We start from the raw sequence: 14,118 nt of genomic DNA, 5'->3' as shown, positions 1-14,118 counted from the left end.
GGTGGTTCTTGATGCCTTGACCCCAGCCTCAGTCCATTCATGTTGAAGTTCACTCAAATTCTTGAATCTATTTTGCTTGACAATCCTCATAAGGCTGCAGTTCTCTCAGTTGGTTTCTCTCTATCTTTTTCTTCCACACTTTTTCCTTCCACTCAACTTTCTGTTAACATGCTTGGATACAGCACTCTGTGAACAGCCAGCTTCTTTGGCAATGAATGTTTGTGGCTTACCCTCCTAGTGAAGGGTGTCAATGATTGTCTTCTGGACAACAGTCAGATCAGCAGTCTTCCCCATGATTGTGTAGCCTAGTGAACCAAACTAAGAGACCATTTTGAAGGCTCAGGAAATCTTTGCAGGTGTTTTGAGTTGATTAGCTGATTGGTATGTCACCATATTCTAATTTGTTGAGATAGTGAATTGGTGGGTTTTTGTTAAATGTGAGCCAAAATCATCACAATTAAAAGAACCAAAGACTTAAACTACTTCAGTCTGTGTGCACTGAATTTGTTTAATACACGAGTTTCACAATTTGAGTTGAATTACTGAAATAAATGAAATTTTCCACGACATTCTAATTTATTGAGATGCACCTGTAGTTACATTAACAATCTTAATTAAAATGCATAAAAATACAATACAGATGTACAAACTGCATAAAAATGCATAATAAATAAAATACAGAAGTACAAATGTTGTCTTTGTCTGTATTGACCATTTTTAGGTTTATCATTTGATTTTTTTTCATTTCTCCACTCCACAAGTGTTGCTTTTTTGCTGTTTATCAAATACTTTTGTCTTTTCCACAAACATTGCTGCTTTCGTGAAGTTGCACCAAAATAACCCCACATGACTGGTTATAATAGCAATAATATAGAACGCATGATCACAGATCATCAACATTTTACACCAGCTTTGAATTCGCAACAAAACAGGGTTTTGGATTAGAACTATCCATTTTATAATGTTTCATATCTCACTGGTAGACATTCAGATTCAATCTAGCTTACGGAATGTAATCAGCTAGCTTATTCAGAAGCATGAATTTTTCACAGTATCACAGGAATTGATTTAGGCACTAAAAGGAATACTAAATAAATCAAAGTAAAAATAAAATTGTCACGGGTTGACAGGGGAAAGGAGCTCGAAGGAGTACAAAGGAGGCAGATAGTCAAACGAACAGAGTCTTTAATAAATCTTCATGGGAACATAGGAGAAAACAACCTCTTTACATGACGGAGACAGGACAAAGAAACTGAGGAAAGGCAGGGCTATAAATACTAAATCAAACGATGGACTAATAGGATGATTAACGAACACAGGTGGAAACGAACTAATCAAGCAACACAGGAAAATTAGGTCAAGGCAGGGAGAACAGAAACACAGAACATAAACGTGACATATCGTCCCGCGCCGTAACCGTTCCAATGGGGAGGGGGGCGGGCACCCTGGAGGCTGGTGCAGGGCAGGAACAAGGTGGAGACAAGGAAGGCCTCCAGGGCGGATAAGGGAGTTTGGGGCGCCATGGCGAAGCAGGCAGACTAGGAGGCCATGGTGGAGCAGACAGTTCAGGAGGCCATGGCGAAGCAGGCAGACTAGGAGGCCATGGTGGAGCAGGCAGCTCGGGAGGCCATGGCAGAGCAGACAGTTCAGGTTGCCATGGCGGAGCAGGGGACATGGCGGATCAGGCAGTCCAGGAGGTCATGGGCGGATCAGGGGACTCAGGAGGCCATGGCGGATCCTCCGTGACCTTAGCCAGCTCGGCCACCACGGCCACGGACATATGCCCCCTCCCCAAACATTTTCTTGGGGAAAATTAGGAATTCTGGGGGGCGCTCTGGAGGAGCGGGCACTTGAGGGCGCTCTGGAGGAGCGGGCACTGGAGGGCGCTCTGGAGGAGCGGGCACTGGAGGGTGCTCTGGAGGAGTGGGGCTGGCTAGCACAGGGGGCTCAGGAAATGAAGGAGGGCTGGACGGGACCAGCGGAGGCGAAGGAGACTCAGGAGAGGAAGGAGAGTTTTCTGGAGCAGACTCAGGCGAGAGGATAGGAGCCGAGAATGCTGGGGGTAGTGCCATAGCGCTGAGAGGCACGCTGGAGTGGACTCTAGAGGGAGTGCTGGTGCCTCTTTTTCTGGGCTGAGGGATGGAATGGATCTTGGACGGGCTCGGGAAAGCAGGGGTGGAACGGAGCGAGCGGGCTCATTGGAGCGGTATGTGGAGGGGGCTGGTTTATGGTGAACTGGAGTGCCAACATGCCTCCAGATAGGGACTGAACAGTTATCATTATTTACTTCAACAAAGAAATTAGAGCAATTTAAATCGAGAACAAAATTAATAAAATCTGCTACGGGTCTATAACAATCGTCTGGAGACAAGAATCGGAATAAATTATCATCGTCTAGTCCCATCCGGAAGCACGCATTAAGCATATGATCACTCCAGCTCACCAGATGGAGACACTCAGGAACTCCTCCACATATCACTCCAAAGGCCTTCCATTCTGCTGGATGTTTAGAAGAACGTCCTCAGCCCAGTCCATCCTTTTCATTGGTCCTGTCTTCTGTCATGGGTTGTCATGGGTTGCCAGGGGAAAGGAGCTCGAAGGAGTACAAAGGAGGCTGATAGTCAAACGAACAGAGTCTTTAATCAATTTTCTTGGGAATGTAGAGGAAAACAACCTCTTTACATGACGGAGACAGGACAAAGAAACTGAGGAAAGGCAGGGCTATAAATACTAAATCAAACAATAGACTAATAGGATGATTAACAAACACAGGTGGAAACTAATGAACTAATCAAGCAACACAGGAAAACTAGGTCAATGCAGGGAGAACAGACATAAACGTGACAAAGATAAGCTCTGTGAGGTTTTCATGTTAAATTTAACCATTTAAAATAAAAAAACATCTGGGCTCTCTGAGTTCACATGTCCCTCGTTTCTACCAAAGGACTGTATGACCCACTTTTGTTGAAAGCAAAAGAGCTGGAAGGGAAGAAACCGAGTGAGAGACCAAAAGGAGAATTGTTTACTTTTTAAAGCCCAGTCTTCTTGCTGAAAGCTGTCTTCACATTGGAGCTCTCAGGATTTAGACTTGCAGATCCACTTGGGTCTCTCTGTCAGGAACAGTACAGTCCCCATCACAGTGTTCTATTATTACACTAATATGACTTTTGTCAACACTCCCCAAAGTAGTGGACGTTTTGAAGGAAAGCATCAAATACAATTTTCAGTTGCCACCCATCCCTCAAAAATACACAATTACCCTAAATGTAAAGATGAATTGAGGTGTCTTGTATTTTCCATGCACATTGTTTAATAAACAAGAAAATCAACTGCCATCCATCAGCCAAAAAATCCGGTTAGCTTTCTGCCTTGAACTGTTTCTGAGCATATCTGGATTGCCTTCATCATTTTCATTATTTACACAACTTCCTGTGTTTTTATTTTTTCCTGGCAACTGTGAAAATTCTGTACCCTTCCGTAGCAAGTGCAGTGCTTTATGTGGAGGTCAAAGCAGCGCATGGTTATGTTAAGAGTTGTGTTGAGGTCCTGACCTCAAAGTCATGATGTCTTTGCTCTCTCAGTCAGGTCTTTCTACTTCTCTATTTGTTTTACTCTAGATGGCCATTTCTACAGCTAATCATTTGATCATCTACTGTCTTACAGAATAAAAAAACCCAAACAAGCCATATAGCATACAAACAGCCATTAGTCATATAATTTTCTGAATCAATTTTGTAGCTTATCTATAAACATTCAAGAGCTTCCAGCTGTACAGCTGAGTAAAGGACCTCAAAGAGGCATTAATGCATTAGTACTTCTCATAATTACTGTACACTGAACTTCTGCATAAGGGGTTCCCTATCTATTTATATTTTTATTTAAAATGCATTTCATATATTGAATATGATAATATCACAATAATGACTGGCTTGTTACCTGTTGTATTGATTATTTAGAAAAAAACTATTTAACTTCAGTGTAGCATTTTACATTCTCTCGCTTCCAGCTCTTCCAGAGAAATGTATAAGTTCCCTTTCAAATGGAACTCGCTGCATCATTGTTTTGATGATATGGGAATGTTTCACGAGACAATGTTTTCACGAGAGCCAGTGTCTGAAGCACATGTGCACATGGCAATTCCTGATAGGTTGAGCATGATGACGTAGTGATGTTGTGTACTACATCACCGAAACCATAATTAAAACTGGATTTCAGTGAGGGATTGTCCCCTGAGACAGTGAAAGAACTAACAAGAGCCACAGATCGGCAGCGTTCAGAGAACAAAAAATGATCCCTCTGGTAGCTTCTGCCAAATATCTCAGTGGGTATTGAATACCATAAGAAAAGGCCACAACAGGGGTGTCCAATCCTGCTCCTGGTGGGCCACTGTCCTGCAAAGTTTAGCTCCAACCCCAATTAAACACCTGAACCAGCTAATCAAGGTCTTATTAGGCATACGAGAAACTTCCAGGCAGGTGTGTTGAGGCAAGTTGGAGCTATACTCTGCAGGACACCGGCCCTCCAGGACCGAGTTGTCTTCTGTCCACCTCGGTTCAACAACATAGTAACAACAGTAGTACGCCAAGAATCAGTCTTTTTCAACCAGTAACTGCAGTCTCTCCTGGAAAAAGGAACCATAGAGCATGTACCTCTCCCAAAGAAAGATTCAGGGTTGTACAGGTTGAACTTTATTTTACCCAAAAAGGATGGAGTGCTGTGTCCAGTTTTAGATCTGAGGGGCCTGAACCATATTCTTCGGACATACTGTACAGGTTCAAGATACTGACCCTCCAGCTTAGATCTTCTGCAGGGGATGATCCACCACCCCAAGCTGGAGATTTGGAAACCTTAGGTCTGGCCCCTGAGGGGTACCAGCTCCTAGATTCTGGTCTCCCAACCAAGGATGTTGAGACAATTCTGAGCACCAGAGTCCACCAGGAGGTCATATGTCCTGAAATGGAGACTCTATTTATCATGGTGCGAGCAGCACCACCTGAACCCAGTCAGCTGCCCTATTGGTTCAGTGCTGGAGTTCCTTCAGGACTGCCTGTCAATGGATTTGACCCCTGCTATGCTAAAGGTCCTTGTGGCCGCAATTTCAGCTTTGTGTGTTGCATCTTCCAAGACCCTTGCCAGGGATGCATCCTTACAAGATGTTCTGCGGCAGGATGGCCCTCTCTGCACATATTCATCAGGTTTTATAGTCTGAACTCTGAACTCTTGAGGGTTGATTGGGGTTTAGCCTGTCCTCAACAACTGTCTGTGCTATTCACAGCCTTGTGGGGCAGGTACTACTCTGTGATGTGGTGCCATTGGCATTGAAGTTCCCATAACATCAAAACAATGACATGGCGTCGAGTTCGACTCGAAAGGGAACGTCTCATGTTATGCATGTATCGCAGTTCCCTGAAAGGGGAATGAGACACTATGTCACGTGGCCAAACCATGCCTGCGCGTCGTCTCAAGACAATTAGAGTCAGACGACACGTTAGCTTGGCATCTATTTATGGTTTCAGTGATGTACTACACCATGTCGCTGCGTCATCACGCTCACCCAGTCAGGAATTGGCGGGTGCAGACATGTGCTTCAGGCACTGGCTTGCGTGAAGCATTCCCATAGCACCAAAACAGTGGTGCAGTGTCTTATTCCCCTCTCAGGGAACTGGGTTACATACATAAAATGAGAAGGTTTTTTTTAGTATAACTGGGAACTCATATGCTTCTAGCCATCTATTAAATGTTTAATGCTTGTGTGCTTACTGTTAAATTATTATTTGAGTTAAAAGTGCCAATGAGGTATTTTAGCATGCATCTGCATGAAAAGAAAGAGGCTGTCGAGTGATACAAGAAAAATGAAAATAGCACTCTTTTGTTCCCACAGACAATTAAAAATATAAAGTTTAGATTTCAGAATGTAAAAATAAGCATTGTAGTGAGTGACCAATTAGAATCCATTATTCCAAAGAGCCATAGAAAGATAACTTGGGATTTGCTTCTGCAGATCAATAAGGTTGACACTCCCAATAGTCTGCAGTAAGGACATATATTTAATTGGTATTTAAGGTTAGCTTTTATCTGTACACATTTTGTTCCATTCTAAGCTTCTAGAAAGCTGTTGGCGGATTTCCGATGTGTTAATGGGTGGTCATCGTTGTAGAGCTTTTGCCTGAACTATAGGCATTTATTCTGGTTTCTCTTGACAACAGAACTTCATCCTAACTAAAGCCATCTTTTTGAGCAGTTCATGAATTAACTTTAAAAGTAATTTAACAATTTGTTTATAGCTTTTGTTCACCATTTACAATCATTTTTGATCAATTAAGGGGTTTAATTAGTTGCCAGGGTAGCACAGTTTATTGCAGCTACCCTAACTGATAGTGTTAATAGCATATGTGTCATGCATTGTTTTTATAGCTATTTTTTCAGCTGTTAAAAATATGGCTGTGACTAATATGTTGCTTTGTTCAGATCCCACACACGTCACCTAGAGTTCTGCACCTGAATGTATCATACAGTTCAATAATAAGCAAGGCAACAAAGGGCATTAGTGTAAACTTGTACAGTTAGTTTTTCCTTTCAGGTCAACTGTTGTTATGGTGGAGCAACATTGTTGAAGATAATTTTTCTGAGCTAGTTAAACTGCCAACATATTTTTAACTAGCTATTGTACTTGAATAATAAAATTTGGTTAAACAGCACATTTGAAGGTAAACATCTACAGCCCTGTAAATCTCTCAGAGAACTTATCTACCAGCCCGTAGAGTCTCCTGCTCACATTACTTTCCTCTAAATTCACTCCTGGGAATCACAATCACACTTTATAATGTGCCTACAATTATCAAGCACTAACTCACCTGTGATCGCTTCTAGCCATCCTTCAACACTTATCTATTTATCCCTCCTCGTGTTCAAAGGAAAAAACTGAAGTTCAAGCACTTTTGAAGTATTTACATGTTTAGGCTGTAAGTGAGGTCTACTGTGACCTGATTGGATCATTTGTTGTAATTTAGGACAAAGCAGTGATTGATTACAGCTGCTTCTCTTGGGCTTTTGAGTGAATCCTATTATAGCAGACCACAGAATGCTATAGATTCTTCATCCGCTGAAGGAAGCCTCTTTTATAATTACTTAATTTGTACTTTAAACCAAATGCTGACCTGTCTGTCTTTCTGCTGGTGAATGAGCACTGATTAAATCGAAAAGATTCAAACTCACCCCATATTGCCATGAAGATAGCAAAGAAGACTGTGCCTCCATTGTCAAAAAGATGGGTCACCTGGTGGGCAAAAAGAGGCAATGTATTTAATTAAGAATGTATAATTAGGAAATTAGTCAAATCTGATTTTTAAATCGGTCTAATGACAATTTGTAACCATTTTACAAGTTTTACATTTTTCTCATTCACACAATGAGCCACATGAGGTCATGGGATGAGGTTATGAATTTCAGCAAAAAAAGAAAAAAACCTACCCAGCCTCATATGTGCCTCTAACTAAGTTTCTGCAAAACTCAAAAAGTGTATTAAGTTGAAAGAAACACTAGAGCCAATAAAACTCTGACAACTTTTATGTTTCTTCACACAAATTATGGTTTACAGGGCCAGAGTTTTTAATTTTAACTTGCACAATATTATGTTATGACCTCAAAACAATTTTAACATGCTGCAAGAAAACTGGTACTTTTGAACATTAGTGTTACATATAAAGCTTCATATGTATGGGTTTTCTAACACAGTAGGTTCGGTAGCTCACGCGATACGACGATGCACTTGTGAGGTGAAGCGCTCCGGAACAAATCCTATGAAACTATTACCAACGTAATAAAAACATGGCCACAGTCACGTGTTGAACAAGCGTTTTAGCTCCACTCACTGGACATTTCACTTTGAAACTTCCGTGAAATGTGCAATAAGGTACGTAATATCGGTGTTGCAGAAATGTCTCCACATGCACATATTTCCAATGATCCTGTGTTGAAAAAAAATCAGGACTTAAGGCTCCAATTATCTTCAAGCTAAATTGAAGAACAAACTGGTATGGCTTCATTTTCAACTAAATCAGAACAAAACGCAGTTTATTTGGAGTTTGTTTCACAAGTTCGAAACAGCTTACCAAAGCAAACCTTACGGAACATTTTCAAACTACCAGTGGTCCATGGTGATTACATGATAGGAAGGTGTGCTATGTGGCTCCGCCTTCTTCAACAGGAATCTCTACTCCATTTAATTTCTTCTTTTCAGTAAGTACATCGTATAAAGTGCTATATAAATAAATGTTAAGCAAATTTTTGTTGTGTGCTTATTTTATCATTGAGAGGAAAGCGTGGAGCACATATTTACATATTCACCTAAATGTGCTCTCAGCAGTGTGAGCTGCATCGGTATGTTCTCTTATAGTATACACTGCTTTTACCCCTAAACTTATTTTTACCCCTAAGTGAAGAATGAAAAAGACGTTTGCTATGAGTACATTGTTAAGAGGTATTCATTCTGATATCAATTTGCAGCAATGAAATGGCCAATATATGCAATTTAATGAGAATTGCCATTTTGTGGTAACACGAGCAAAAGAAAGCACTGCCACTGAAAGACCACCTACTCACATAATCCTTGAGCCAAAAGACAAACTTTGCCAGCTACATAATTTGGAAAAGCCCAACCAGATGCATTCACAAGACTTCACATGATGTATAGTATGCCTGACAACAACATGCAATTACACAGTCACATAGTACTGTAAGTGAGTAAGTGCCTTAGTTACTTGTTCTATTTTTCAATTTTTTATTATCTGTGTTTTTGTTCTGTCACTGTCATTCTGTTACACTGTGGAGCTTCTGTCATGAAAACAAATTCCTCGTATGTGTAAACATACCTGGCAATAAAAACTCATTCTTCTGATTCTGATGTATGTAGGTACAAAATCAGAGACCTCAGGATGAGACCCCAAGGTTCGGTGCTAGGAGTTTGCAATGGAGTTTCACACGTTCTCTTGATAAAATTATTTGGCAAAAAGGGTAATCAGATGGTGTGCTTTCCATGAATGGATGCTTGGTCTTGAACTGAGATTAAGCTTTGTAAGGACTACATCGAACTATAGGGTTAAAAATGTGGGCCTAAAGGTGGAAATGGGGAGGAGGTGGGATGCTGAAGAAATGTCATGGGAGAGAATTAAACTTAGCTGCTGCTTATATACCCTTGAAACATGATTGACAGGATAAGGTTAATAAACTCCTTTCAAACTTGCATTATGAACTTCCTTAAGAAGCAGGAAGTGAGACAGAAGAAAAAGTTGGTGGTCACCAAAACTCCAGTAGTAGGATGCAGAGAAAATGATTGGCATGTGTCAAATGACTCTCAATTGTGATATACGTTTAGAGTAGAAACAACTGATCTGTTGCTCTGACATCCCATTGGGAGCTTTGTTTTGCAACCATGTGACAAAATCGTTTCACTGGTGTGGGTGGGACCAGTGGGAAAGAATTGCTGAAAGGTGTAAGGACAGTAGCTGATAACATTTCCATTGTTACCGCTGGCCCGTGTCCAGGCTCACGACAATAGTGTGTTGCCAAGAAAGAACTGTGAATACATTGTCTTCTGAGCTATGAAGGAGCAATCTTCAAGCAATAAAACTCTTCTGGGCAGGAATCAATTATTATGTGTATTTTATTCAAATATTAGCCTCTCTCAGGCATGTCACCACCATGTTCCCACGACACAAAAACATATTTTAGTACTGGCTGCACAGCTTGGGGAATCTGTGTTTGATTTGCATGTTGAGAATCCAGGACCAAACTCTAATTTAAAACATATGAACATCTTTGACTTCAGATAAAACATGCTTTCCTAATGAGTCTACAATAATAAAAAAGACATTCTGAAAACCATGTCTTTACACTGAAACATCGAATAGAAACATCCCAGCAAAACAAATTGTATTTGCCTTAAATTGTCCACAGGACTAAAATCTTTGTTTATCGACACACAACCAAGATGTATTGTTTTCTTGACTTTCATGTTGTTTGTCTTGGTTTACTTGAGTTTTCATGTTCCCACAGAACAGCATCGTGAACTAATTACAAGGACAGATGCCAAGATGCAAACTGACTCAAGTAAATTGAATCGACGACACTATCGGGAACATTACATCACATCACAAGGGCCATTTGAGTGACTGGCTTATATTACACCAAAACATTAAAAATCTGTCAGTTTTACTGAACTTCTAACATTTTCTAAGGGGTCTTATGTGGTTTATGCCAGTAGTAGGTGGATGTACAGTACCTTTGCATAGACACAACTATCACTCAGTGTCCAAGAGCTGCAGTTGCCTTCACACATGGGGCACATGATAGTGGTGTTGGCCTCACAGATCTCTTTACTGTAACACAACAATCGTGAATCGGTGCTTTATTTTAAATAAACTGTAGGGGAGGAATGAATACTAGTGAATGAAAATGGCATCATTACAGGTAAAGTTTACAGGATTGTCTTTTTTGACATATGGACTACTGGGACCTGGTCCAGGCACACTGGGGGTTATTCTGAATTAACTGAGCATACCTGCTGGGACTGACCTTACTTGGCTGGAGTCCATGGTGAAAAGCCCATAGAGGAAGACGAAGAGGCCGACTAGAGCAGCAGGGATCAGCATACCTGTATACCAGCCCAACCAGGCAAAATACAGCCCAATCTTCTCCCCGAAGTACCGCCTATGAAACATCAGTAAGAAACAACACTCATTAGGACTCAGTTCATTTTACAGCATTTATCAATGTTGATCGATGTTGATTTATATATAAAAGTACTACTGTTCAATTTTACTTCATAATGAACTGACTTATGTTAACATATACATGTAAATATATATATATATATATATATATATATATAATGTGGACATTCAACCGAGCCTTGCTCTCAGTTGTTGAAGCCCCGCCTATGAAACATCAGTAAGAAACAACACTCATTAGGACTCAGTTCATTTTACAGCATTTATCAATGTTGATCGATGTTGATTTATATATAAAAGTACTACTGTTCAATTTTACTTCATAATGAACTGACTTATGTTAACATATACATGTAAATATATATATATATATATATATATATATATAATGTGGACATTCAACCGAGCCTTGCTCTCAGTTGTTGAAGCCCTAAGACTGGCAAGAGCAAATTCCAAATCTTCAATACTTATCTTCTTGGATCTGTCTACTGTTTTTGACACGGTTAACCACCAGATTCTCATGTCAACCCTATTGGCAAAGGGCATCTCAGGAACCACACTCCAGTGGTTTGAGTCTTATCTCTCAGAAATGTCCTTCAATGTATCTTGGAGAGGTGAGGTGTCCAAGTCACAACATCTAATTATTAGGGTGCCTCAGGGCTCAGTTCTTGGAGCACTTCTCTTCTCTGTCTACATGGCATCATTAGGTTCTGTCATTCAGAAACATGGCTTTTCATATCACTGCTATGCTGATGACACTCAACTCTACTTCTCATTCCATCCTGATGATCCGACGATAACTGCTTGCATCTCAGCATGTCTGACATTTCTTGCTGGATGAAGGACCATCACCTTCAACACAACCTGGCTGAGACAGAACTTCCAGCCAGTTCTATCAAACATTTACGATTAATCCAGAACGTGGCAGCAAGATTAATTTTTAATGAGCCGAAAAGAATGCACGTCACACCTCTGTTCACCAATTTGCATTGGCTACCAGTAGCTGCTCGCATACAATTCATGGCATTAATGTTCCTCTTCAGGAACTCGAGCTGCGTCGAGAAACGCTAGGGGAACGCCGTTCAGCGTGACGGGCTCTGAATTTCGTGTGTAATCAGACCAATAGATGGGCGAGACGTCACGGCGGGTGCAGAATTCATGGTTCCATTTATCACAGCAAGTCTTCCAGGACCTGAAGCAGCAAAACAGCCCCAGACCATTGAACTACCACCACCATATTTTACTTTTGGTATGATGTTATTTTTCTGAAATAAAGTGTTACTTTTACGCCAGACATAATGGGACACACACCTTCCAAAAAGTTCATTATAACCTTTTCCAGACTGATAGATCTCAATTACTTTCTTTCTCATTTGTTTCTGAATTTCTTTGGATCTCGGCATGATGTCTAGCTTTTGAGGATCTTTTGGTCTACTTCACTTTGTCAGGCAGGTCCTATTTAAGAGATTTCTTGATTGCGAACAGATGTGGCAGTAATCAGGCCTGGGTGTGGCTAGAGAAATTGAACTCAGGTGTGATAAACCACAGTTTTAACAGGGGGGCAAACACTTCTTCACACAGGGCCATGTAGTTTTGGATTTTGTTTTCCCTTAATAATAAAAACCTTCATTTAAAAACTGCACGTTGTGTTTACTTGTGCTTTCTTTGACTAATATTTAAATTTGTTTGATGATCTGAAACATTAAAGTGTGACAAACATGCAAAAATAAGAAATGAGGAAGGGGGCCAACACTTTTTCACACCACTGTATATCCGTATGGGCTAAATAGATGGTCTTAGCCCAGTCTAAGCAAACATTATTGAAATGATTGCATTGTAAAAGTGTTTTTAATAAACGATTAGATCAGGACACACAAAATGAGCATATATGCCCCAGATACAAAGGTTAGACACATATTGTAGAGTAACAGGAGGAAAGACTCAAGGTGACTAAAAACAGGGCCATTCATTCACTTAAATTATACCAGGTCAGGAAGGTTATATAATTCTGAAAATAGAGGGTGACCTTACTTTCAAACCGACGAGCCGCTCCAGCAGAGAGATGCTGTGCCTGCATATCACCATCGCAATTATTTTTCTGTCTCCACTTTAAAAGCGTAGTGATCTAATTCAGCTTCAATATACGTTTGTTATGAGCCTGAGACCGCATTTTCTCTTGCTCTATTTGACTACAGCAGTGATTTACACTAGAAAGCTGCGGTCAGCCACGCCAATACAGTCCTGCAGATATAAATGAGTTAGTGAGATTAAAGCTGTTCTCACACTGCAAATATTTCCTTTTAGGATTTGACAGCCATTCCTACTGTAGCTGCCAAGAGCTTTTCAGAAAGACTTTTGAGAAAGAAAAACAAACAGACTGGAAAACAGACTTAATATTTGTTTTATAAAAAAAAAATCAGATCCATTTGTTTAGACAGCATAGCAAAGCATTGTAAATATCTGGATCCTCTACATTAGTGCTTCATATGGGTGCTCTATATGTACCCTGTATAGATACCCTGTTGATTTAACACATTAATTCGGTACAATTAATTGTGGAAAAAATAACGTATTCAAATGAATGCATTTAATGCGCCCGCCCGACCCAGACCTGTACGTCATCTAACATTGCATGAACATGATGCAGGACGACGACTGACTGCGTTATGGACTGACTGCATCATTAGAATGCAGTTATATGCAAAAAACTATTTAAAAAAAGGCCCTGCATGGGTTTTTGTCTTATATTTATATCATATGATATAGTTTAGCAATATCACATGAGCAAGAATGGTGTTTTTCCCCGAATATGATTGCAAATGTGAAAACGATTATTTATTTATTTTTACAATACTTAAAAAAAACAGACACATTTTAGACACAATATTGTCAATACTGTCTGTTTTGCTCAGTTTCACAAACAAAAATATTTCCAAACAAAGCCACTGCAATGTGTGCCTTTCAGATCAACACACAGCTGTTTCTGAATGATTCAGCCATTTGAACAAATGACTTGAATGAAAAACTGAATGACTCCTTCATTAAAACAGTGACTTGACGCCACCTATTGGTGGTATTAGTTTCATATTTAGAGTATCATTTCTTTCTTTCTTTCTTTCTTTCTTTTTTTTAATTGAATATTTCAATATTCATTTAAAAAAAGCATTAATACCCATTTATTATAAATTTGTATGCAATATTGAATCTAAATATTTCTTTCTAAATCTACTTTTTGTAATGTCTATTCAATGCTTTTCTCATGTAACACAATATTGACTTAATTTGACTCAGCCAAAACTGCTAAACTGGTATTATTTTGTTATAAATTAGATTAATTAATTAGATTAAAGACACACACACACACACACACACACACACACACATATATATA

General features: G+C 39.9%; 1 protein-coding gene across 1 annotated transcript in view; it reads right to left on the bottom strand.

The window, feature by feature from the left end:
- Positions 1–14,118, bottom strand: part of LOC107555677 (anoctamin-3-like) — a 50,465-nt gene that overhangs the window by 19,519 nt on the left and 16,828 nt on the right. The window contains exons 8-10 of the mRNA XM_016238546.1: positions 10,573–10,707; positions 10,280–10,376; positions 7,216–7,276 (exon numbers count right to left, since the gene is read on the bottom strand). Coding sequence (XP_016094032.1) covers positions 7,216–7,276; positions 10,280–10,376; positions 10,573–10,707 — 293 coding nt within the window. The remainder of the gene's footprint in view (positions 1–7,215; positions 7,277–10,279; positions 10,377–10,572; positions 10,708–14,118) is intronic.

This window comes from Sinocyclocheilus grahami, unplaced genomic scaffold, assembly GCF_001515645.1.
Source record: "Sinocyclocheilus grahami isolate Dianchi unplaced genomic scaffold, SAMN03320097.WGS_v1.1 scaffold543.1, whole genome shotgun sequence".
Classification (NCBI taxonomy): domain Eukaryota; kingdom Metazoa; phylum Chordata; class Actinopteri; order Cypriniformes; family Cyprinidae; genus Sinocyclocheilus; species Sinocyclocheilus grahami.
This window is presented reverse-complemented; position numbering and strand designations above follow the sequence as displayed.